This window comes from Leucoraja erinacea, chromosome 8 (genome assembly GCF_028641065.1).
Source record: "Leucoraja erinacea ecotype New England chromosome 8, Leri_hhj_1, whole genome shotgun sequence".
In the NCBI taxonomy this organism is placed as follows: Eukaryota; Metazoa; Chordata; class Chondrichthyes; order Rajiformes; family Rajidae; genus Leucoraja; species Leucoraja erinaceus.
Genome location: NC_073384.1, coordinates 16767743 through 16794873, shown reverse-complemented (window position 1 = coordinate 16794873; position 27131 = coordinate 16767743). Strand labels below are relative to the sequence as shown.

The 27131-nt window shown below is 45.5% G+C and overlaps 1 protein-coding gene across 3 annotated transcripts; it reads right to left on the bottom strand.

Annotated features, from left to right (window-relative positions):
- Positions 1-1611: 1611 nt before the first annotated feature.
- LOC129699362 (membrane progestin receptor beta-like) lies at positions 1612-18679 on the bottom strand. 3 transcript variants are annotated; one of them, XM_055639069.1, is made up of 3 exons: positions 18518-18678; positions 13120-13242; positions 1612-10137 (listed from the first exon to the last, which is right to left on the bottom strand). In XM_055639069.1, the coding sequence occupies exon 3, from the start codon at positions 10127-10129 to the stop codon at positions 9044-9046; it is 1086 nt and encodes a 361-aa protein (XP_055495044.1). In that variant the 5' UTR covers positions 10130-10137; positions 13120-13242; positions 18518-18678; the 3' UTR covers positions 1612-9043. The 3 variants fall into 3 exon arrangements, with proteins under 3 accessions (XP_055495044.1, XP_055495043.1, XP_055495045.1); XM_055639068.1 differs by having other exon boundaries at positions 13120-13204; XM_055639070.1 differs by lacking the exon at positions 13120-13242 and having other exon boundaries at positions 18518-18679.
- Positions 18680-27131: the final 8452 nt, after the last annotated feature.

The following is a 27131-nucleotide window of genomic DNA, read 5'->3' as shown; positions in this document are numbered from 1 at the left end:
TCCCTGTAGGCCAGCTCATCATTGTTGCTGATGAGGCCAATCACCGTTGTATCATCTGCATACTTGATGATGGTGTTAGTACCATGTACAGGTGTGCAGTCATAGGTGAAGAGGGAGTAGAGGAGGGGGCTCAGCACACAGCCCTGAGGAACGCCAGTGTTCAGGGTGAGGGTTGAACTGATTTCAGTTTAGGAAACTGAAATCAGACAATGTCTTTGAGGAATATAAAGGGCGCAGAAAAGAACATAAACATCAGACTAGCAGTGTAAAAGAGGCCATAAAATGTCCTTGGCAAATAGGATTAAGGAAAATCCATATAATTTTATATTTATACTCAGCGCCCAGATTGGACTCTATTAGCTGTAATTAGAGATTGGATAAACTTGGACTGTTTTCTCTGAAGTATCAGAGGCTGAGTGGAGACCTGATAGCAGTGTATAAAATTATGAGTGGCATAGACAGGGTAGAGAGAGTATTTTTCCTCGGCTGGAAACAGCAATTAGGAGTTTCAAAGTCAGAGGGGGAAATTTTAATTGGGAGGCTTTTAGATAGGCCCATGAATAAGCAGGGAATGGAGGGATATTGATCATGTACAGATAGAAGGGATTACTTTAATTTAACATCATAGGCGTAGTTCCTATGTTTACTATTCAATGTTTTATGACTTCCCCTGGCAACATATTCCAGACAAGACAAGCTGCAACAAAACTTGGTCTTACACACAATGCAGCAAAGACACAGGTGATGAGGACCCACTCCAAAACCTATCATGCACAGCACTGCTCTAGAGGAGGTGGAAACATTCACATACCAAGGCAGTGTTGTGGACATCCCCAGAGAGGCAGACATAAAAAGTAGAATCAATAAGGCTAGCGTGGTGTTTAACATGCTCAGGAAAACCTGGAGCTCAAAACACATCTCAATCAACACCAAAATACGCATCTTTAACTCAAATGTGAGACAGGTAATGCTGTATGGATCAGAGACATGGAAAACAAAACACACCACAGACTGCAAACATTCATTAACATCTGCCTTAGGAGAATACGTAACATCTGGTGGAGAGACAAAGTAAGCAATGTAGACCGGTGGAAAAGAACTAGCCAGGAGCCCATTGACTTACAAATTCAAAGGAGAAAATGGAGTTGGATGTGACACACCCTCAGGAAACCTGCCACAAACATCACCCGGCAAGCCCTGAAATGGAACCCCCAATGAAAAAGGAAAAAAGGTCGCCCCAGGAACAGCTGGAGAAGAGGTGTCCAGACTGAAATGTTTGAGAGTGGGCTCAACTGAGGAGATCTCGAAAGAACGGCCAATAACCGAGGTGGAGGACATTTGTCAATGGCCTATGCTCCCCTAGAGGAGCAAAGGACTTAAGAAGAAGACACTCTCTCTGTAACAAATCACCTCGTAAATCTCTTTTAAACCTTCTCCCTCTCACCACATCCCTTTAATATTGGATATTTCCACCCTGGAAAAAACATTTTTCTCTCATCCGCACCTCTTTTAATTATATGTACTTCCATGGCACTCCTCAGTCTCCAGTGCTCTGGCGAAAACAATCCCAGTTTGTCCAGCCTTTCCTCATAATAGTCTTCTAACCAGGCAACGAGAGACTGCAGATGCTGAATTTGCAGCAGACAAGGGGGAATGGATGGAGCAATTCAATGGGTCAGGCAGTATCTTTGGAGGGAAGTGGACAATCGAAGATCTGGTTCGATAGTCATCTAAACTTCTTGTGCTTTCTCTTTAAAGCCTCCAGATTCTTCCAGTAACATTGTTACCAGAACTGCACATAGTACTCCAGTAACCAAAATCGTATACAGCTGCAATATGTCTAGCCAAATTCTATACTCAATTTGTGACCAATGAAGGCAAGCATATCTTCTTTACCACCTTATCCACTTGCGGTGACACTTTCAGGAAAATACAATCTTAATATCCTGAGATCATTCTGCAGATCACAAAGTGCTGGAGTAACTCAACGGTCAGCCAGCATTACTGGAAGACATGGATACGGACATTTGGGGTCAAGATCCTTTCATCAGACCCGAAACGTCACCTCTCCATGTCCTCCAGAGATGCCACCTGGCCGGCTGTTACTCCAGTATTTTTACTCAAGATTCAGCAAGTGCAGTTGCTTCTGTCTTCACTCTGGAGATCAATGCTCCCAATTATCCTGCCAATTTACTAATACTTTCCTATTACATTTGTCCTCCCAAAAAGTAACATCTCAGACTTGTCCGGATTAAACACACCCGGCCATGTCTACACCAAAATTGACAAGAGGTCTATATCCTTCTGTATCATTTGACAACCTTCCCTATGATTCATCTTAAACCATAACCCCCTCTAATTTTTAATCCCCTATCCTTGGAAAAATTGTGGCTATTTACCTTATCTCTGCCTGTCATGATTTTATAAACCTCTCACAAAGTTACCCCTCAGCCTCTAACGCTACTAAGTAAATAAATACCTAGCTAACTATCTAGCCTCTCCTTATAGCGCAAACCATCCACACCCAGTAACAATCTCATAAATCTTAATACCCTGACCAATGAAGGTGAACTGTGCCAACCGCCTTCTTTACCTCCCTATCCACCTGTGTCGCCACTTTCATGGTACAATATACCTGAACCCCAGGTCTCCTTGTTTCAAAAACACTCCCGACAGCCCATATCATTTACGATGTAATTGCTGCCCTTGTTTTGCCTACCAAAATGCAACAGCTCGCAAGTCCTGGGTGTTATCTGCCTTAATGTTCTTTGAGAGTCCCAACACCTCATCATTCTTGATATCATCATGCCCAAGAATATTGGAACTGTTGGTATCGGTTTATTAATGACATGTAGACCAAGATACAGTAAAAAACATTGTTTGTGTGCTTCTAGGTAAATGATCCATTTCATGATTACAATCAAACCATACACAACTTAGAATAGAGATTTAAAAGAGGGGAGTGATTGGAATGGATGAGAGAAGAGCCTTTCCTTGGATCAGTATTGAAAGTGTCACCTCGCTTCTACTCTCCATGTCCTTCTCTTTGGCAAATACCATTCTATAGTGTTACTCGTCGCTCTGCGAGTCTGCCCTAGAGTTTGAATTTGACTGCTTTGTACAGTTCTACAAGATGGCGAGGCCGAGCATGGAGGTGCCGTGAATATGGCGTCTCTGACACCGCTCAGACACGCAGCCGTGGCTTTGAGCTGCTGGCCCCACTCAGGGGCAAGTAGACTCCAGATATCCAGCTTCACCAGTCTAATCAGTGCAGAGAACAAAGTGTGACTCAAGCATCCTGGGACTCGTTCTAGATAGGTTCTGCATTAGTGACTTAATAGAGTCTCCAAGCAAAACAAAAAAACGAAAAAACAAGGGATAGTCTTTGAATACTTCTCAGACATCAGCACCTTCTACTTCTGACGAACAGCATCTTGATCAATGATTGTAAGGAAGCACTTGTCACTCAGCCAGCCAGTGGGCCTTGATTGGTAGCTACTAGAAAGGTGAATCCTGTCATATCCAATCTGAAAATTCAAAATAAGTTGGACAATAGCCAAGTAAAAGAAAAGTCAGCAGCAGTGAGCACTTTCAAATGCTGGATTAAATTCACAGCTGCAAGAAAGAATGAAGCAATTGTGTCCCCACATGTGATAAACAAAACAAAGAAACCAGGAGAATCATTGAAACCTTCCAACTGTGAACCAACACCAGTGCCTTCCACTTCTGATTAAGAGCGTCTTGGTCAATTTCTACAAACAGGAGGTAAATGTGATGTGCAGTTAGGATCAATGAAGTTCCTTGGGGCTAGGGCACTTGAGATAAATAGGGACAAAAAGAGGACACGAGAACATTTTGGCAGATACGTTAGGAGAATCCTAGGAGGCGTTGTCTACAAGGACTTCAGTAAGGTCTTTGACAAGGACCCACAGTTTAGGCGTGTTCTGATGGTTAGATTATATTGGATGCTATCCAATTGGATACAAATTAGGCTGGCTGGTGGAATCAATTTCTTAGTTGTGGAAACAGGCCATTCAGCCCATGCTGATCAAGATGTCCATGTAAGTTACTCTCATTTGTTTGGGTTTGATCCATATCTAAATGTTTCATATCCATGTAACTGGTTAATTGTCTTTTAAAAGCCATTATACCTACCTCAAACACTTTCTCTGATGGCTTGTTCCATTTATGCATTGCCTCTGTGTGAAGTAGTTGCCCCTCAGGTCATTTTTAAACATTCCCCAGTCACCTTAAATCTGTGCCCTCTGGTCTTTATTCCATTCCTTAGGAAAAAAGGAGTGTGTATTCACCTGATCTATGTCCCTCATTATTTCAAACATCTCCATACAGTCACCCCTCAGTCTCCTATGCTTCAAGGAATAAAGTCCTAGCCTCGTCAAGCTCTCCCTGGAGCTGAGACCTCAGGTGCTGACAACATTCTTGTAAGTTCACTTGTCGCTCTTTCCAGCTTAATGATGCATTTCCTATAGCAAGGTAAACATAAATGTACATGATACTCCAGGTGCGGGCCTCACTAATGTCATGTACAACTGCAACATAATGTCCCAATACCTGTACTCAGTACTCTGACTTATGAGGGCCAGCATGCCAGATACTTTCTTCACCACCCTGTCTACTTGTGAGACCACTTTCAAGGACCTATATACTTGTAATTAGACTCTGTTCTACAATGCACTCCAGGGCTCCACCATTCACTACATGGGTTTGACTTGCAAAATACATGTCACATTTACCAGAATCAAATGCAATTGCCTCAGCCCACTTACTAAGCTGATCACGATCCCACTCTAAATTAGAATAACATTCTTCACTATCTATAATTTATTTTAGTGTATCATCTGTAAAGTTACTGCTTTGCTGCTGTAAAGAATGCTTTGTACATTCTTATGCAAATCGTTTGAATAAATGATGAACAATAATGAGCCCAGCACCAATCCCTACAGCACACCATTAATGCACCTCAGTCATAGTGTCATACAGCTCCTTCTGCCCAGCTCATTAATACTAAGATTCCCCATCCAAGCTGGTACCATTTGGTCCTAAACATTTCCTATCCAAGCATCTGTCCAAATGTCTTTTAAATATTGTTATTGTATCTGCCTCAACCACTTCATCTGGTCTACTTCCATATATCCACCACTCAGTGTGAAAAAGTTGTCTCTCAGAATCCTATTAAATCAATCTCCTCTCATCTTAAACCCATGCCCTCTACTTCTTGATTCCCCTACCCTGGGGGAAAGACTCTGTATATTACCCGATGTCTGAAGAAGGGTCTCGACCTGAAACATCACCCATTCCTTCTCTCCAGAGATGCTGCCTGTCCTGCTGAGTTACTCCAGCATTTTGTGTCTATCTTTGATTAAACCAGCAGTTCTTTCCTACACACTGTATATTACCCAACCTATTTACCTCATGAATTTTATACACATCTACAAGTTCATCCCTCAGCCTCCTCCGCTCCAAGGAATAAAGTCCTACCCTGCCCAACGTCGCTATATCAGGCCTTCTTGTCCTCACAACGTCCTTGTAAATCGTCTCTGAACTCTTTCTAGCTGAAAGGATGACCGAAACTGAACACAATACTCAGAAACATAGGAAAAAGGTGCAGGAGTAGGCCATTCCGCCCTTCGAGCCTGCACCACGATTCAATATTATCATGGCTGATCATCCAACTCAGTATCCTGTACCTGCCTTCTCTCCATACCCCCTGATCCCTTTAGTCTCAAGGGCCACATTTAACTCCCTCTTAAATATAATAGCCAATTAACTGGCCTCAACTACCTTCTGTGGCAGAGAGTTCCAGAGATTCACCTAAAGGATTTCCCCCTTATCCTTAAACTGTGACCCCTTGTCCTGGACTTCCCCAACATCGGGAACAATCTTCCTGCATCTAGCCTGTCCAACCCCTTAAGAATTTTGTAAGTTTCTATAAGATCCCCCGTCAATCTTCTAAATTCTAGCAAGTACAAGCCAATGGATAACCTGTAACTCTTCTTTACCTTGCCTGCCAGATCCATATCATGCTCTATTTTTGCCTTCCTAAAATTCCCCTTAATGTTCTCCTGTGCTTCTTATACTTCTTGAGGGATTAGCTCGAGAGATGCCTAAACCTGATATTTGCCTCAATTTTTTGGTGTTAACTAGCATTCCCAGAACATGCCAGCCTTACATTTCATTCCAACAGGAACATGCTGACCTTGAAAGCCTGACATCACACACAAGCCTCGTACTTACATGTCTTCTGATCGAAAACAGTCTCACCCAGTTGACCTCTGAAAGTTCCAGCCAAATACCTACAAAATCAGCTGTGTGCCCATTTAGGACGCTAAATTGTGGACTAGTTCTACCTTTCCCTGTAGAATTATGGTCACTGATCCTGTAGTGCTCTCCCAGCAACACTTCAGTCACTTGACCTACCATGTTCCGAAGAGGAGGACCAATGATACATCCTGTCTAGTAGGAGTCTCTCGATATTAAATAAGGAAGCCGTCTTGGACACATTTAATAAAGTTTATAATACAGTGCCATCAAACAAGGATCCCCTGTTCATTTCCAAGTTCTTCCCCTATAGCCTCACTGGACGATTACCCCAAAAATCCAAACTCTTCCTCCTCACGTAATTGTACCTCTATCACACTTGCACACTTACGTTAAAAAACATTTGGACGTTCATTTTGAGGAAAGGTTTGGAGGAATATGGGCCTAATCCAGTCACATGGGATGAATTCTGGAAGATATTTGGACAAATTGGGGCAAAGGACCAATTTTCTGCTCTCTAAATTCCGTTAGTGTTTAACTTCAACGACGCCTGTAAATTACCCTCGTGTGTGGCTGAGTGGTAAAATTTAGGGTTGAGGAGGTTGGTGTGACTTCTGGAAGACTAAAAGATAAGATTAACATAGGCTATGTGTAAAGGGATGGTCGATGGTCAGTAAAGTCAGCAGCAGAGAACACGCCAAGGGCTGCACCGAAGTGCCAGCTGTAAGTAAGAAAGGAGCTTCTGAATTTGTCCGATCACAACTTCTTGCTCTTCAACTCATGGCTGCGCTAGCGATGTGACCTACTTCAACGTTGCCACCACATCAGCACCCGGGAATTTGAGAAGTGTAATGAGTGGGCAAATTCTGTGGAGTCCCAAATGGTGCTGAGGACCCAAGATACACAAAATGCTGGAGTAACTCAGTGGGTCAGGGAGCACCTCTGGAGAAAATGAATACGTGATCTCCCTTACCTGTATCCTATTATCACATTCTAGGCTCTGTCCTACCCCCATCTCTCCTCTCACCCTTACTACAATGTCTAATGAAGAGTCCCCACCCACAACCTGTTCTCCAGAGATGTTGCCGGACCCGCTGAGTTAAACCAGCACTGTGTCTTGTTTTTTTGTTAGCCAGCATCTGCAGTCCCTCGAGTCTACAATATCTTGGTGAATCGTTTCTGCGTTCTCTTCTGTGCAGTCACATCCTTCCTAGTGTGGTGACCAAAACTGTATACAGTACTCCAAGTGTTGGCCAAGATGTTTCTTTTTAGAAATTTGCAACATAATAAATTCAACCAATCTTGTATTCTATGCCACTACGTATGTTGCCACTTGCAAGGAACAGGGGACTTGAACGCCAGAGTCTCATTGAAGACGGATACAAAATACTGAGTTATTCAGCAGGTCATGTAGCATCTCTGGAGAAAAGGAATAGGTGACGTTTCACGTCCAAGGCAACCACGTATTCCTTTTCTCCAGAGATGCTGCCAGACCTACTGAGTTACTCCAGCATTTTGTGCCTATCTTTGGTGTAAAGCAGCATCTGCAGTTCCTTCCTACCCAGGGTCTCATTGTTGATCAGCAATCCTTAGCACCCTACCATTTATTGGTCACATCCTACCTTTCCTTGACCTCTCAAAATGAATCACCTTGCACTGGTCAAGACTAAATTTCATCTGCCTAAACCCTACTCAACTTTCCATTTGATCTATATCCTAGTGTTGTCTTTGACAACCTTCTTCACACTATCCAAGCCACCACTAATTTTCATGTAATCTACAGATGATTCCTTTTACATTCACATTCAAGTCACTATATAACACAAACTGAGGGTTGATAAAGCCAGGGGATATGGATTAAAACATAATCGCTGGAAGGTTGAGAGGGGAGATGATGTAATATTTTTCATCCAGAGCTTGGTACGAGTCTAGAACTCACTGCTTTTTTGGAGCTTGGACGTGTAATCTGTAGAGATATGGACTGATAGATGCTAGATTAGGCCAGGGTGCTCTATTTCATCAGGACCAGGGTTTTTTTTAGTTGGAATTTTTCTATGATACAGCATGGATTAGGTACAGAGTATAGCTCCACTAACACCATCCCATCACACACTCAAAGGGCACATTAGATAGAGTGAAACTCCCTCTACACTATTTAATCAGACAGCCCCAGTGTTTGAAGCTCCCTCCACGCTCTCCCGACACACATTCCTAGGGTTAGATACGGAATGAAGCTCTCTTTACACTGTCTCATCATACACATCCAGGGTTACAAACAAAACGAAGTTTCCTCTAACATTATCCCTTCACATACTTCCAGGTTAGAAACAGAGTGGCTTCCTCACTGTCCCACACACATAACTGGGGCAAGGACAACCTAGCTTTCATGCTCCTTCTCCTGCAGGACCTGGAAGCCCCCAGCCTGAACCCTTTGCAGTACAGCTGTTCAGGCATCCCTCGGAGGAGACCACCGGCCTGAGTGCCCATGTACAGAGGAATAGCGGGTCGGCTCCAACAGCTCCTATATCAGCCACTCTATTAGAGCTGTGTGCTGCCATCACCGCAGGGTGATCTACCACAACCCCAGTCAATGGCAGATCCAGGCTTCCCCCAACCCCCTTTCCTCCCGGCAACCAATAAACCAAAGCCAGGAGTCGGCTGGACCCTTGGAGATCTGCATGTATTCACACACAACATTAATTTGTTAGAGCATAGACAGATCCTCAGATAAAGACGGGACTGCGCCAGGCACCCGGCCGGGCGTTCAGTCGCCTCTCTTCCGCAGCCGCCGCTTGATGACTCCACGCAGGTAGAGCGCCGAGAGGCCGCTGCAGAACAGCAGCAGCACGAAGAGACTGCAGGCGGTGTAGATGGTGTCCTGGTCACCCCGCGCCGCCAGCAGCTCACGCCGGCCCCGGTAGTCGAGCAGCACTGCCTCCAACTGGGCCAGCGTGCACAGGGCCAGGAAGACGTGGAAGATCTGGTGGGCTTGCCCCACGATGTCGCAGCTCCCCGGGAAGTACTTCTCCGGCACGGGGTAGGAGAAGAAGCAAGAGGCCACCACGAACATGATGATCTGCAGACTGTGGTACCAGATGGCTTCGTCGGCGCACCCGGCAGCCCAGCAGGTGCCGATTCGGTGCACGATGGGGCTAATGTCCAGGACGTAGGCCAGGAAGGCGGGCACCACCTGACATACCTTGCGGGTGATGGGGTACGGGCGCTGGAAGTGCATCTTGGAGAAACAGCAGCCGATGCAGGAGAGCCAGCCGAAGAGGGCAGACAGGGGTAGGAAGTAGGGGCGGATCATCTGGAACCACTCCGTCTCGGCGCAGTAGTAGTAGTGCGCCAGGGCGCTGCCATACTGGTAGGTGCCCACCCCCACGTAGTCCAAGAAGTAGAAAGAATAGTGAGCCAGTTCGGACTTGGACTGGAAGAGGTGGGCCAGCACGCTGCAGGACAAGTAAACGACACAGGCCACGATAAAGAAGCAGAGAGGCAGGCTGTAGACGGTGGGGAAAGGCGGCGCCGTCCCCAGGAAGACGAAGAAGCGGACAAGTATCACCAGGACCGCCAGCAGGTGGGTCCACACGTTGAGAGCCTCGTTGTGCCGCTGGAAGAGGCTGAACAGGTAGTACTTCCAGTCCTGCTCCACTGGACGGTAGCCACTGTGGATGTACGGCTCACGGAAGAGCTTGGGCACGTCGGACACCCTCACTGTTCTGGGCACTTTGGGCAGGACATCCTCCAGGACCTGCTGAGGGTTGATGGCGATGGCGCTGATTCTCTCCAAGATGCTGCCGTCCGTGTTGGCCCCAAGAGAGTTCTTCAGTTTCATTTCACAAACCATCTGTACACCTGTAGAGGGAGGAGTGGAGAGGAGCTGAGTTTATTGTCACGTGTACTGAGGTGCAGTGATTTTTTTTTGTTACGTGCTAACCAGTTAGCGGAAAGACAATACATGATTAGAATTGAGCCATCCACAGTATACCGTTACATGATAAAGGGGATAATGTGAATAACCGTTTAGTGCAAGAAAAAGTCCAGTAAAGTTTGATCAAAGATAGTCTGACGGTCTCCAATGAGGTAGGTAGTAGCTCTCTGGTTGTTGGTAGGATGGTTCAATTGCCTGAGGAGGAACAAAGGATTTAAATGGTGACAGGGATACAAGACCCAGCTCCACCACCCAATCCCTTGCAGAATCACGGGCCAAGACGCAGACTGAGGCCATTCAGGCCTTTCATTGCCTGCTTTCCATCCACGACTGTGTGCAGTTCCATCTATAGGATGGATGTCATTTAGAATGGACTAAGGCATAATCCACCAGAATGTTACAGCTCGAGGCTGGATAGGATGGACATTTTCCTTGGCTGAGGGGTGACTTTAATGATGTATACAAAATCACAAGGAGTATGGATAAAGTGAATACCACGGTCTTATTTCCAGGATAGGGGAGTGTGACTAGAAGGTGAGAGGGGAGAGATTTAAGAGGTTACTTTAGAGGCAACATTTTCACCTAGTCCGTATCTGGAATGAGCTGCCAGGGGAAGTTATCGAAATGCATATGGTTATGACTTTTATAAGACATTTGGACAGATGCATGGATAGGAAGGGTTTAGTCGATATGGGCCATATGCAGGGAAACAAGACTAGTCCAGAATGCTGACTTTGTGGTCATGGACAAGTTGGGCTGAATGGTCTGTTTAAGTGCTAAACAGCTCTATGACCATGATGATAAAACTATGATTTAACTCACTGTCCTTTAGCCTGTCCTCCCTGGGAGGCCACTGTTGCAGCAGATGCCGCTGAGCCTCACAGTTCCAGAGACCTGGGTTCAATCCCATCCGCTGGCAATGTCCATGTGGAGTTTTTACATTCTCCCTGTGACCTCCCCCTTGCCTGTCTGTGTAACTCCCTCCTCAAGTGCCATGCATAACATACCGTTTCCAGTTCCAGCTATTACTGGCACAGGAGTCACCGAGATATCAAACATGCAATTCAGAAGCAGTACACTGGTGACAACTTGGTCCATGGAAAACAGTATTAATGGCTCCGGGGAAAGTTGAAGACCCGTGGCGTGCCATGGGTTTCTTGGCCAAGGGATCTGTTAGTTTCTCCTTGTACACCAAGACGCCGCAAAACCAGATACCCCAGCAGTATTCACTTCCTTTCTTCTCCCCTCCTTACTCTGGTGGTCTCCCTTTCAACATCTTTCTCTCTCTCTCTCACACACAGTTATAGAATCATACAGCAGGAAAACAGGCCCTTTGGCCCAACTTGCCCACACTGACAAACATGTCCAATCTATACTAGTCCTATCTGCCTGCATTTGGCACATATCCCTCTAAACCTATCCTTTCCATGTTCCTGTTCAAATGTACTTTTCTCCCACTCTCTCCTTCCTCACCTCTACCTGCCCCATCCTCTGAATCCCAGCACACTCTGCCTCTGCAGAGCAATCCCATCAGATGGCAGTGGGAACACCAGGTTCCAGGGAAAATGCAGCCTACGGTAATAGGAACACTGGCTTTCGGATTAACGTCAGCAGATGCCGGTTCACAGAGTAACTCCAGTGCGTGGATATGAGAATTTCAATTCTCAGGGTGACTCAAGTAGATGCCAAAGGAAACACCAGTAAAAGACTAATGGACAAAGCTGTTTGGAAACACTCGCGTACAGGAATGGAAACATCTTCCTAATCTTCTTGCATCTTCTTCCGAGGGTGGGAAGAGGTTAATCTCACCTCCAGGAGCCTCTAACCCCGAGCCAAGCTGACAATGACATCAGGAAAAGAGTGCTCTGGGAATTTCCGTGGGAGAGGCAGTTGAGCTCTCCTGAACCGGACAGACCGGGGGAGGGAAAATGAGGGGAGTTGGGTTTCTGCTTGTGAGCAACATTACTAAAGGATTCTCCTTCCATGCACAGGGCGAGGTCAGGTACAGAGTGGCAACTAGTCCAGCCTCTTGCCTCCAGAACTCTGGAACAGTCCAGTAATTGAGCACCTCTTCGTGACCCCGACCCAGAGTTACCTTCCAGATCCTTCCATACTGAGGCTCTGACCCCACGCTAACCGTACACCTTATACTGTGACTCATCAGAAACTTCACTCCATGTGCACTGACCTCTGAGCCCTGTGATACTGTCCACACCAGACCTCCCTGATACTCTGAAGCCCGAAGTGGCCACACTGAACACCACCCAGTGAGCAACCAGGCTATCCGTCAGAGACCCTGGGACGTAGAACAAGGAAGCGCAGGAACAGGCTCTTCATCCAACATGATGCCAAATTAAACTAATCTCTGGCCCCCTCTCCCACATTGTCTCTGACCCCAACAATACTGACTACAGATTAATTCAAATTAAACGTATGACATCCCCCCCTCCCTATGTCATTCCGAGTCCTCTGCCATGATCCCTCTGCACTGATCCCCCCAGTTCCTCTCAGTCTGAATGAACCCAACCCTCAGACACTGAGCCCTCTCACCTCCCCCGGCGCTACTGTCAGGCACTCTGACACTACCCCCCCCCTCCTCTCATGTCCCTTTCAGGCACTCCGGGCCCCCATCTCTAGCCCCTCTCATGAACCCCCACTCCAGCCCCTCTCTGGCAGTCCAAACCCTCGCTCCAGCTCCATTCAGACAGTCCGAACCCCTCGGCCCCTCACAACCACTGAGCCCCCACTAGGGCCCCTTTCAGACACTGAGCCCTCACACCGGCCCCTCTCAAACACTGAGACCCCCCACCGGTCCCCCTCTCAGACATGCCGAGCCACTCACCCCCCCCCCCCTCCCCTCAGCTGCCCTCACTGCTCTCGAGGAGCTGCACCCCAGTATTACTGACCTGGTGGAGCGCCTTCCCTGCCGTCGAGTGCGGGCTGCACTCTGTTTCTTCAACCCGTACGTCTCTGCTTCCAACACCACCACGGCTAAAGGGGAGAGGGCATTCTCCAAATTCAGAGGTTGTCTGGGTGAGAATTAACAATGAAGCGAAAACTTTACAGAAACTCCCCAAGCCACAGCTTACTCACAGAGGCACTGAAATGAGTCAGGATATTGGCCAATATCCCAGTGACAAGAAGTCATGAGGAGTTTCTGAATCAAACTCCACACTACTAAACCCAAGTGAAGCTGGCAGATTATGGGGATGCTGGTGTTTTCTGGAACGAGAGGATTTCATTCTTGGGGAATGCGAGAAGTCTCCTAATCAGTAATCCGTGGTGTTGGCCTGGCAGACTGAGGCTGCGCAAATCCCAATTCTGATGTCTGACTGTTGCCATGGAAACCCATAGTGACAAAGCGGTTGCTGTGCGAGTGTGTTAGGGCCAGTGCCCATATAGACACAGCACTCCCCTCCCATTGCCTCTTAAAGCAACAGGCTCCCTGAATCTTTATTCCTTCCTCTCATCTCTTCCCTCTCTCTCCCTACTGCAGTTGTACAGGGCCCTGGTGAGACCGCACCCGGAGTATAGTGTGCAATTTTGGGAATTTTTCCTAATTTGAGGAAGGACATTATTGCTATTGGGGGAGTGCAGCATATGTTCACCAGGTTAAGTCCCGGGATGGCAGGACTGACATATGATGAAAGAACAAGTCGACTAGGCTTGTATTCGCTGGAATTTAGGATGAGAGCGGATCTTATAGAAACATATAAAATTCTTAGAGCTTTGGACAGGGTAGATGCATGATAAAATGTTCCTGATGTTGGGGGAGTCCAGAACCAGGGGATGGTTCCCCATCCTGCTCCTCTTTCCCCCTCCTTCCCCTCTCCCATCCTCAGATTCCCATTAAATCTTCCCCCTCACCTTGAGGCCTTCTAATTTTATATTTCACTTGCCCTGGAAAAAAGACTGTGACAGCTACGCTATCTATGTCCTTCATAATTTTATATGCCTCTATAAGGTTGCTCTTCAGCTTCCTTCCTTCTAAAGTAAACCGTCTCAGCTGATCCAGTCTCTCCTTACAACTCAACCCCACCAGTCTCAGTAACATGTTTAATGACATCCTTCCTATGGCATGGCAATTGGATCTGCACACAATATTCCAGGTGCGGTCTCACCAATGCCTTGAACAGCTGTAACATGATGTCCCAACTTTTGTACACAATTCCCCTTCTAATGCAGGTATGCATAACATATACCTTCTTCACCACTTTGTTTACCTGCATTGCCAGTATCAGAGAACTATATACTTGTACTCACAGATCCCTCTGTTCCACGTCACTCTCCAGGCTCCTACCATTCACTGTGCAAGTCCTGCCATGGTTTAACTTTCCAAAATCCATGTCTTTCAGTTAAATTCGATCTTCAACTCCTTGACCCACTTGCCCAGTTGAACTAGATAAACCAATCCTTCTTTTCCCTGATCAGAACTTTAATAGTCCTCACTAGCCAGTGTTCTTTAATCCTGCAAACCTTCCCCTTATTTACAGGAAGACGCTGGCTCTGAACTTACCCTTCTTCACCTGCTAATAACCCCATTGAATTTGCAAAATTCTGTATACCATCAAAATTACCCTCGGAGACAAAATAAACTGCAGATGCTGGAATCTTTGGTGAAATACAAAGTGATGGAGTAACTCAGAGGATCAGGCAGAATTTCTGGAGGAAATGGATAGGGGGCATATTGGGTCAGGCCTTTTCTTCAGCCATGCCCCAGTTTAGGACCTGTACATGTAGACCAGTCGTACTTTGTTACAAAACTTTTTTGAAACAAGTGAATGAAATCTGCTGACCCAGACGAGAGTGAACAGGTACTTTGGGCTTCACCAGGCGTGTGTGCTCCTGAGATATAGATCAAGGTTCTCAATGCCTTCCCAAATGCTCCTTTCCCACTTTGAACTCTCAGGAGCCAGGGACTTCTTGCAGTCAGTGGAATGTTGGTCATTTAAGGATTTGAGCACATTCATGAATCATTTTCGCTGTCCACCTGTTAATCTGTTCCTTTCTCATAACTTAAAATAGAGTGCTTCTGGAAGCTGATGTTGATCATGCGAATGATGTGCCCTGCCCTTTGAGGCTGATCTGGCTTCACACTGGGCATTTGTCTCAGAAATGCTGGTATTGGTGTTGGTATTGGCATTGTTTTATTATTGTCATATATATCAAGAAACAGTAAAAAAAATGTTTGCGTGATATCTAGGTCAATCATACCACAAGTACAATTAAATCATACACAAGAACAACAGCAGGTATCGCAAAGAGAAAGAAAACAGAGTGCAGAATATAGTGTTACAGAATAGAGAAAGTGCAGGTTAAAAAAAGTGCAAGGATGAGGTAGATTGGAAGATCGAGAATTCATCCCAAGCTTGTGAGAGGTCCATTCAACGATGGGAAAGCTGTCCCTGAATTCGGTGGTGTGTCCTTTTAAGCTTTTATATATTTTGCCTGATGGGCGAGGAGGAAAAAAGGGAATGACCAGGGTGTAAGTGGTTCTTGATTATGCTGACAGCCTTCCCGAGGCAGCATACTATGTAGATGGGGTGGGAGCTGGGGATAGGGGAGGCTGTTTACAAGACTGGCTGGGCTGTAATCTTAACTCTCTTCTGTCTTGGCCAGAGCAGTTGCCAAATCAAGCTGTGGCGCATTCAATAGGATACTTTCTGTGGTGCCATTAGAAAAATGTTAAATTTCCTGAGTGTTCAGAGAAAGTAGAAGTGTCCTTTTTTGGTTGCAGTGTCAATGCAGTTGTATCAGGACAAAATGTAGGTGATATTTACACCAAGGAATTTGAAGCTCTTGACCTTCGGGCACTTCAGCACCATTGATACTCCACCCTGCTAATAACTAGCTCCTTTGTTTTTGCTGGCATTGAGAAGTTGTTATTAAGACACACGCTATTAAGCTCTATACCTTTCCTGTAATCCATCTTGTCATTGTTCGAAATTCAGCCCTCTACAAACTTGTAAATGGATTTGGAGCGGGATTTGGCTGCACATTCATGAGTGTACAGGGAGTATAGAGAAAGATCAGTGTTGAGAGTTATCGTTATTCTTCTAGTGAATATGGATTCAGTGTTAGTGATATCGCTCCAGAACCAGGGGCCATAGTTTAAAAAAAAGGGGTAAGCCATTTAGAACGGAGACGAGGAAACACTTTTTCTCACAGTGAGTTGTGAGTCTGTGGAATTCTCTGCCTCAGAGGGCGGTGGAGGCTGGTTCTCTGGACACTTTCAAGAGAGAGCTAGATAGGGCTCTTAAAGATAGTGGAGTCAGGGGATATGGGGAGAAGGCAGGAACGGGGTACTGATTGGGGATGATCAGCCATGATCGCATTGATCGCTGGCTCAAAGGGCCGAATGGCCTACTCCTGCACCTATTGTCTATTGCCTAGGTGACTTCCAATAGTCCAAGTCTCCAAGGAATATAGGAGGGCAAGGATGCTACTTGTGAGTTGTGCCAAAGGGATGGTTTCCATGCTGTATCACTATGTGTTTTGTGCTGGGTTTGAGGTATTTATCTTCAAGCACTCATGGATGGCCACCTTCACAGAAATGTCTTCCAATACACATGAAGTGAACCATGTTTCCAAAGGTCTCGTAGAGAACTTTGCTGGGGGTGAGGGGCCTGCGTGCGGACAGATTGGAAGAGGATCTTTGATTCATGGATGTTGAGTGAAAGACCCATTTTCTCCCGTGTTTTAAGGAACAAAGTGAGGAAAGTGTGGAACTCATCCGCTGGACATGGACATGAATATGGACAAACAACATCTGCGCACTGCCGCTCAACCACTGAGGTTTGGTTTTGTAGTGTAGGTTCAGCAGCCACCCATTAGTCCTGATGATTAGCTCGGCTCCATTGGGGAATTCATTGGAGAGACGGACATTGTGAGGAAATGGCATCAGGGAAATGACAGCATTGTTTGTCACAGATCTTCAGAGACTTAGTCTGTTTTCCAATTGATTAGGGCTTGCCATCGTGAAATAAATGAAAGATGGAGCTATATATTTGCAGGACATTTCATGGTCCTCCTGATAGAGAGTTAAAGTGAGGCCAAAGAAAGCCATGGATAGTGTTGATTTTTCTCCTCGATTCATTAAGCCGTGAAGATTATGTCTACCATGCTACTGATGGACATATTCCAACTGTGATTGAAAGAGAAGCTTCTCAGTCACTGAAAGATGAACCCTGGTGATGACTTTCTCTGTGGCAATCAGTAGGGTGACTTTCCCATTGTTTCCATAATCAGACTTGTTTCCTTTCTTGAAGACTTCACTCCACAATCTGAGGTGGAAAGACGTATTCACCTGCAAATGTACACACCCACCCGCCAACACATAATCCTCACCACAAACAACACCCACCCACATAGATCCGTCCATCAACATACGCACACACACAATTACTGCATCAGCATACTGAAATCTATTCAAATAATAGATTGGAATTCAATGTGTGGGTCAGCAAGTGTCCATGACTCTTTCGGGGGGGGGGTGTGTGGATCTTACTGCCCTCGCCTGGCCTAAAATATATCTGACTCCAGATTCAACAATGAGGCTGACTCTTAAAACGTCAATGTTCCCTCACACAGAAACATTCCTGATCACAACCCCAATCCCATGTTTATGCCCATTATAAAGCTGAAGTCGTTAGAGAACATATAACACTGCCAACACACAGGACCTGGTCCTTCAACCCACAATGCTGAACACATTGCTAGGTTAAATTAATTTCCACAGCCTGCATTTTTCCCACTAATCCCTATCCCTCTATTTTGTGCTATTATGTTCTATCTAAAAGCCTCTAAATGTCACTATCAAAACTGCTTCTACAACCATTCCTTGCAGCGTGCTCCAGGCACCACCATTCTCTATGTAAAAACATTGCCCTGCACATCTCCTTTAAATTGACCATAAAGCTATGCCCTCTAAAAAGTTTCTAACTGTCTACTCAACCTGTGCCTCATAATTGAATAAGATTCTCAGGTTCCTCCTCAACCTGGATACTTTGTAACTTGTCAGCGCCATTTAAGTGGTGACTATTTTGCAAAGAATTTCACCGTGACCTGTCATTCATTCACCTCCAACATTCCAGTGAAATCAATCCAAGTTTGTCCAACCTCTCCTTGTAGCCAATACCCTCTAATCCAGGCAGCATCCTGGTAAACCTCTTCTGCACCTTCTCCAAAGCCACCATATCCTTGTGGTAATGGGGTGACCAGAACATCACACAGCCTAACCAGTTTTATAAAGCTGCAATGTGATTTCCCAACTCTTATCCAACACCGCATTTGCTGAGTACTGACCGGAGTGCCAGCACGAGGACAATTAAACTCGCTTGTTCAATGGGAGGGCCACGCTCCCACCACTGATAAACTGCGCCAATCCAGGTGGAGTTAAGCTGTGGCTTGCAGGAGCAAGTGGCCAGGTGCACATTGATAACAAGCTATCGTGGAAAAATAAAGGCCGTGCAAGGCACAGAGCAGCTTTAAAAGACACACTTTTCCAGATAACTGACATCACAGTCACAAGCTGACTTCACAAAGCTGCTACAACGGTTATCTCTGAGTATAAAAACTAACCTTATAAACTCTTTACACTGACATATTTTAAATGAAATCTATAGAGCATATCTGGGAGATTTCTCCCAACCTGCCCTGCAGTGAGGTGGGCCCCCAAACTCATTAGATCTCTTGTTCTGGAGCTTAGGTCACAATGGAGCCATGCACAAATTAGCAAGGCATCAGATCTAATCCACGGACATCACCTTTCAACCCGGAAGCAATTTTGGTCCTCGAACAGGTTGCAAACTCTTAAATTCATGTCGCTCTTTCCCGTGACTCCTGGTTCTTAAATTCCAATCCTTAGATTTCTACGCCACACACAATATCAAAATGACTGATTAAAGCCTGTAATGACATCCTGTGTGACAGTGGCGAGGATCAACCATCCTCTCACTCTTCCCAAACTTGCTGCGGATTACAAGGCTGCCCACATCCTGGTACAGCTGCTGCCTCAGAGCCAGTTTGTGTGGAGTTTGCACGTTCTCCCTGTGACCAGGTGGGTTTCCTCCCATATCCCAAAGACATGTGGGTTTGTAACCTCTGCAAACTGACCTCTGTTAAACGACTTTAGTGTGTAGGGGACAAATTGCAGAGTAAACTTAGCAGGACAGGCAGCATCTCTGGAGGGGAATGGGTGGCATTTCGGGTCGTCAAGTAAGGATTATGGGTGGAAGGGGAGAAATGGATGCAAGTTCATGTGAGGCACAGGGAAGAGGGAAGGCGGGGAGAAACCGGGAGATCCAACATGCCTTGAAGGACTGAGCGCAAGAGTTTGGCAAAACGGTCTCCAAGTTGTTAGTTCCGCTGACATCCAGCAATTGATAACGCAGGATTTCTCTAGTTAAATTATAGATTTAACAAGCATCTGGCCAAGCACTTGGGGCCAACCATACCAAGAGCTGTTGTGGTATTAAAGAAGATGGGTATGTGATTCTGTACTGTGTGCCTCGAAGACTAAATATTGGGAGGAACAAGCTATTGTCATTGATTCCCAACACATACTCCATTTTCAAACCATCCTGCTCCTGGTACCTCCCTAAGGTTGTGTGGGTTAGTTCGAGAATCTGATGGTCGTAGGAAAGTAGCCATTCTTGAGCCTGGTGATGGTCCACATTCAACCCCAGGCAGACATTTATCTAGCACTGGAGAAGCTGCATACGGTGGTTAACAAATACCAGTCGGCATACATCGATGCCTTTCCAATCACTGCCGGGGACTTTAAGGCAGCCTGAAGAAATCATTCCTTAACTACCGTCTGAAGAAGGGTTTCCGACCGAAACGTTGCCTATTTCCTTCGCTCCATAGATGCTGCTGCACCCGCTGAGTTTCTCCAGCATTTTTGTGTGCCCTTAACTACCGTATGTCCTGCAGCACCAGAGGATCAAACAACCTTAACCACTGCTAAACCACCATCAAGGATGCTTATTTCTCATGTTGAGAAATCCAACCATTTGGCTGTGCTGCCTCTTCCTGCATATTGGCAGTGATGAAAGAGCACACCCCCAGCAGTGAAGACTGCACAGAGATGGTCAGGGGAGGCAGAGGAACAACTCCAGGAATGTTTGGAGTCAGAAGACTGAGCGATATTCAAGGAAAAGCTTGTTAGGTGGTTATATCTTTGCTCCTGGACTAGAACTATTTGATAGCTCATGTAGTCGATCACTCCCAACTACTTTCAGCTACCAGATTTTCCAAGTCCTAAGGCACTACTTACTGCAAATGATGGCTTGGGTGCTTTGGCTTGAAGTTGAAAGGCACTACTTACTGCAAATGGTGGCTTGGGTGCTTTGGCTTGAAGTTGAAAGGCACCACTTACTGCAAATGGTGGCTTGGGAGCGTTGGCTTGAAGTTGAAAGGCACTACTTACTGCACATTGGTGGCTTGGGTGCTTTGGCTTGAAGTTGAAAGGCACTACTTACTGCAAATAGTGGCTTGGGTGCTTTGGCTTGAAGTTGAAAGGCACTACTTACTGCAAATGGTGGCTTGGGTGCTTTGGCTTGAAGTTGAAAGGCACTACTTACTGCAAATGGTGGCTTGGGTGCTTTGGCTTGAAGTTGAAAGGCACTTCTTACTGCAAATGGCGGCGGGTGCTTTGGCTTGAAGTTGAAAGGCACTACTTACTGCAAATGGTGGCTTGGGTGCTTTGGCTTGAAGTTGAAAGGCACTACTTACTGCAAATGGTGGTTTGGGTGCTTTGGCTTGAAGTTAAAAGGCACTACTGCAAATGCATTTACTTCCTGTTTGCACTGTATATTGATTTTAGAAAAAACGCTACCACTTACGGCTGTGATTTTTGGCCATCTTACTCAGTCCCCCTCTGCTCAGCAGGTGCAGAGAATTCTTCCCATCAATGAAAAATAAAAGTGTTATTAGTGTTTAAAAAATGTTGAGAATCTCTCTCCTGTCAATCACGCCATGAAGGCCAAAACTTTTCTGGGGGGAGGGGTTATAAAACCCAGAAGTATGGGTGTGGCTCAGTCTCTGCATGAAGGGGGAGGGAGAGGTCACAACTCTGAGCTGTGAATCAACTGAACACACTGAATGTCTACTGAACTGTGAGTTTGGTGTTTTGTGTGGTTTTATGGTGGTTTCATCCTGCATGAAATGGTATGAAGCTGCATTTGAATTTGGTGGCCTTGCACCCTGCTTGAAATGGAATGAAACTGCACTTGAATTTGGTGGCCTTGCACCCTGCTTGAAATGGAATGAAACTGCACTTGAATTTGGTGGCCTTGCACCCTGCTTGAAGTGGAATGAAACTGCACTTGAATTTGGCGGCCTTGCATCCCGCTTGAAGTGGTATGAAACTACACTTGAATTTGGCGGCCTTGCATCCTGCTTGAAGTGGTATGAAACTGCACTGAATTTGGTGGCCTTGGATCCAGCTTGAAGTGGTATGAAACTGCACTTGAATTTGGTGGCCTTGCACCCTGCTTGAAATGGAATTTCAAGGAATAGCCATGAGTCAACTACCGTGAGCGAGCTGCCACCCCAAGAACCCATACCAGCATTCCAGAAAGCCCCCCCACTGGCCACCAATATTGGAATTGGTGGAGAGATGGAATATTGCGTCGGGGGACCAGCCCTCCCGTGTGAACATGGGACCCAACGGGTCCCACTTAGTCTAGTAGAATATAAAAACGTGGATGTAATGTTGAGTGTTTTTAAGGCACTGGTCAGACCATATTGGAGGTAGGGTGTGCTGGCGTTGGAGGGGTCCAGAAGAGATTTACGAGAATGATCCCAGGATTGATTGGGTTAACATACGAGCCGTTGACATCACTGAGCCTGTACTTGTTGGAGTTTAGTAGGATGAAGGGGTACCTCATTGAAACTTACCAAATAGTGAAAGACCTAGATAGAAAGGATGTTTCTACTAGTGGGAGAGTCTAGGACTAAAGGTCATAGTCTCAGAATAAAAGGATGTTCCTTTAGGAAGATGAGGATGCCGCCAAGGAACGCAGGGGCGATACAGACTAAGGGACTGTGGTAACGGTGAAATCGACAGAAGGATGGAGGGTTGGGTGTGTATGCGTGCTTTGTCTGTGATTTTTATTTATTTGCTTATCTTTATTATTTTACCGTGGATGTTTCGTTAGCTTTAGAAATGTTTGAATGCTGCACTGACTGGCTGACATTTTAAATTTCGTTGTACATGGCCCATGTTACAATGACAATAAAGAAACTATTCTATTCTATTCTACTATTCTATTCTATTCTATTCTATTCTATTCTATTCTATTCTAGGAGGAATTTCTTTAGTCAGAGGGTGGTGAATCTGTGGAATTCATTACCACAGAAGGCTGTGGAGGCCAAGTCACTGGATATTTTTAAGGCACAAATTAATAGGTTCTTGATTCAAAGGTCAGTTTATTGTCACGTATAAATTAAGATACAGTGAAACTCAAATTACCATTACCATACAGACATACTAAAATAAATTAACAAGACACACAACTAGATAAAAGTTGACATAAACATCCACCACAGTGGTTTCCCCACATTGTTCACAGTGACCAAGGCAATAAAATCCAACCTTCTTACTCTTTATTATCCCACGGTCGGGGCAGTCGAACCAATCGCAGTCGGGGCGATCGAAGCTCCTGCAGCCGGCAATCGAAGCTCCCCGGCTTGGAGCTCCCGAAATCGGTCTCTAACCAGGAGCCATCAGCTCCACGATGTTAAAGTCCACAGGCCCCCGCGGTTGGGGCTGTCTCTGGAGCTGCCCCGAAGTCGGTCCCCAGCAAAAGGCGCCAGCTGCGCGATGTTAGGCTGCAGTGTGGACGGAGATATGATACGGAATAAAATCGCATCTCCGTCGAGGTAAGAGATTAAGTCCCCCCCATCACATAAAACAAGCTAAAGCACACCAAAACATACATTTAAAGCATACTATAAAAACAAAGTAGGAAGGGACAGACTGTTGGCGCCACCCAGTGATTAGCATGGGTGTCAGTGGTTACAGAAGCCAATTAACCAACAAACCTATAGGTCTTAAGTGTAGGAGGACACCGAGCACCCAGAGAAAACCAGACATACAAATTTGTGGGTTAATTGGCTTGGTACGTGTAAATTGTCCCTAGTGTGTATGCTCATTATCGACCATAAGGAAATGTGTGAAGGAGTATATTCTCATGAAAACCACCCAAGTGTTCCCTAACCAGAAGCTTCGGATGAACCAAGAGGTCAGTGTTCTTCTGAGGATCAGATCTTGGGCATTCAAGTTTGGCGACACAGAGCAATACATGAAGCCCAGTTATGACCTTGATAAGGCCATCAAAAAGGTTAAAAGGGAGTTTTGCTCTACACTTCTTACAAGGCAAAACCTTGGGGCAGCTCCAGAGACAGTGAAGCATCACTCTCAGACAAGCTCAATGCGTTCCACACATGCTTTGATAAGGAGAACGCTGATGTGCCTTCCGCTTACCCCCACAGCCTCTAATAGTGTTATAATCTCAGTCACAGAAGCCAATGTCAGAAGATTCTTCAGGAGGGTGAACCTTCGGAAACTGTTTGGATCTGTTGGTGTACCTGGTCACGTTCTTAAAACCTGTGCAACCCAACTGGCTGAAGTTTTTGGCGTCATCTTCAACTTCTCATTACTGAGGTCTGAGGCTCCCACCTGCATTAAAACGGCACCAATAATGCCAGAGCCCAAGAAGTGCACAGTGATGTGCCTCAATAACTACCTATTAGTGGCACTAACGTAATGAGGTGCTTTGAGAGGTTGATTATGGTGCATATCAGCTCCTATCTCAAGAAACTGGACCCACTACAATTTACGAACCGCCACAACAGGTCAATGGAGGATGCATTCTCACTGGCTCTCCACTGCAACATTTAGACAATAAAATTACATCATCAGGGTGTTGTTTATAGACCACAGCTTGGCATTCAATGCCATCAGCCCCTCCAAACTGGTTATCAAGCTCACGGAAGTGGGTCTCTGCGCATCCCTCTACAACTGGATCCACGATTTCCTCATCAATAGACCACAATCTGTACGAGTTGGCAGCAACACTTCGTCCTCAATAAACATCAGCATAGCACCTCATGGTTGCGCTGTCTTCCCCTTGCTCTATACTCATGACTGTGCAGCCCAACACGGGTCCAATTCAATTTTCTAATTTGCTGACGACACCATTGTTGTTGAACAAATCACAGACGATGAGTCAAGAGTATAGGAGGGAGATCAATCGACGGACAAATGGTGTCCAAACAACTTTGCTCTCAATGTCAGTAAAAGCAAGGAACTGATTGGACTTTGGAAGAGGAAGGTGGAGGATGCACAAACCTGCCTTCATCACAGGACAGTAGTGGAGAGAGCCATAAACTTCTAATTCCTTCAACTTCCCAAATCGCTTAATGTCTGTCCTGGATCCAACACATTGATGCAATCCTATAATAATAATAATAATAATAATAATAATAATAATAATAACTTTATTTATAAAGCACTTTAAACAACTGCAGTTGCCACAAAGTGCTGTACATGAGAACTCATGGACAAGAAGTTATTACAAACCATTAAAAACCGTAAAACTGGAAGCCCATCAACGCTACTACTTCCTTAGGAGATTTGGTACATCAATGAATACTTTCTTGAAGTTCTACAGGGGTAGAGCTTTGATTGGTTGCATCAAAGCCTAGTTCAGCAACTCAAACGCCCAGGAACAAAGAAAATTGCAAAAAGTGAACACTGTCCAGTCCATCACGGGTACTGACCTCCCCACCATCGAAGGGATCAACCAGAGTCGCTGCCTCAAAAAGGGAACCAACATGATCAGAGACCCACACCTCCCTGGCCACACTCATTGAACAGGAAGGTATAGGAGCCTGAAAACAGTAACATCCATGTTCAGGAGCAGCTTCTTCCCTACAACCAACAGTACAGCCTCCAATTAAGCTCCGGACTACATAGACGTTTATATATTATATATAAACACATTTTTTAAATTTATTTATGGCATTTACAAAATACTGTTTACATACCTATTGTGCTGGTGCAAGTAAGAATTTATGTTCCAATTTAGGACATATGACAATAAAATACTCTAGACTTGGTGGCAGTACCTCCAACCTTAGTAGCAGTAAGAAGAGGGCATGGTATGGATGGTGGGGATCCTTGATGATATGTGCTGCTTTCTTGAGGCAACACCTCGTGTAGCTGCTTTTGATGGTGGGGTGGTATGCGTCTATAAAGGTCTGGGCCAAGTACATCATTCCCCAAATGCCTCCTGCGTTCCTGCATATTGGAATTGCTGTACCAGGCCATGATGCAACTAGTCAGGATACATTCTATAGTGCATATGTAGAGTGATATGCCAAATCCCTGTAAAATTCAAATAAAGGAGGTGCAGGCACACCTGCCTTACAATTACATCGTAATGTGCTGGCCCCAGGACGTCGTTCAAGATGTTAACATTCAGCAATTTAAAACTGCTTCTCCATCATGGAGCCAACAATGAAAAGCAATGAGAGAAAGCGAGGGAGTTCGATTGACATCAGCAGAGTCAGACATTGCACTGCAGGAGAAAGGTTTTAATGAAAGGGGATCTTATAGAAACTTACAAAATTCTTAAGGGGTTGGACAGGCTAGATGCAGGAAGATTGTTCCCAATGTTAGGGAAGTCCAGGACAAGGGGTCACAGCTTAAGGATAAAGGGGAAATCCTTTAAAACCGAGATGAGAAGAACTTTTTTCACGCAGAGAGTGGTGAATCTCTGGAACTCTCTGCCACAGAGGGTAGTTGAGGCCAGTTCATTAGCTATATTTAAGAGGGAGTTAGATGTGGCCCTTGTGGCTAAGGGGATCAGGGGGTATGGAGAGAAGGCAGGTACGGGATACTGAGTTGGATGATCAGCCATGATCATATTGAATGGCGGTGCAGGCTCGAAGGGCCGAATGGCCTACTCCTGCACCTAATTTCTATGTCTATGTTTTCTATGAAGGCAGTGTGAGGGTGCTGGATTAACACCAGTGGAGACCGTAAGTGTCATAGGGCATTGGAGGAGGTTTTGAACAACTTCATATTGCCCTAATAGCTTCTCTTAATATAAGTCACCATAAAGGATGAAAATCAAGTTTCGTCAAGAGTGTTTAATTGTCAAATGCACCAAGGAACAATGAAATTCTGACTTGTAAACAGAGTACGGATAGATAACATTTTAAACAAAATTAATAAATAAAAATAAAATGTTATTGTCAAACACACAACATCCTTAGCACAACCAAGACCGTTTATAGTTTAGTTGGTATTTCTCGTGTTCAGGAGTCTGATGACTGACACAAAATGCTGGAGTAACTCAGCAGGTCAGGAAGCATCTCTGGAGAGAAGGAATGGGTGACGTTTCAGGATGAGACCCTTCGCTCCAGAGATGCTGCATGTCCTGCTGAGTTACTCCAGCATTTGAGTCTATCTTCACTATAAACCAGCACCTGCAGTTCCTTCCTACACACGGAGTCTGATGACTGTTGGGAACCTGGAGGTTACTATTTTCAGATGCAGCTTCTTCTTGCGAATGAAACATAAACCAAAGGAATAGTTAGATCTCAAGCTGGGTGTTGAGCAGCCAGGTTGTTGATTCTGCGTCAATGTCCTGGCCCTGAGCTCCATTTGGTGGAGGTAGAGCAGGCACCCAGAGATTACATGGTTGGCTGTCTGTTGTTCAGATGCATGTAACTTACCAACAGCAGGAGTGAACTGAGAGTATCACCGAGTTGGCATGGAACCTTTTAAGGCAGTGCTTCCTATAGATCCCTTCAACAGCAGGGAAATCAGTATCGATGGACAAGACAATGTTCACCACTTTTAACAATTTCCTTCACGCCTATCCATTCAAGTGGCCCAGTCAGG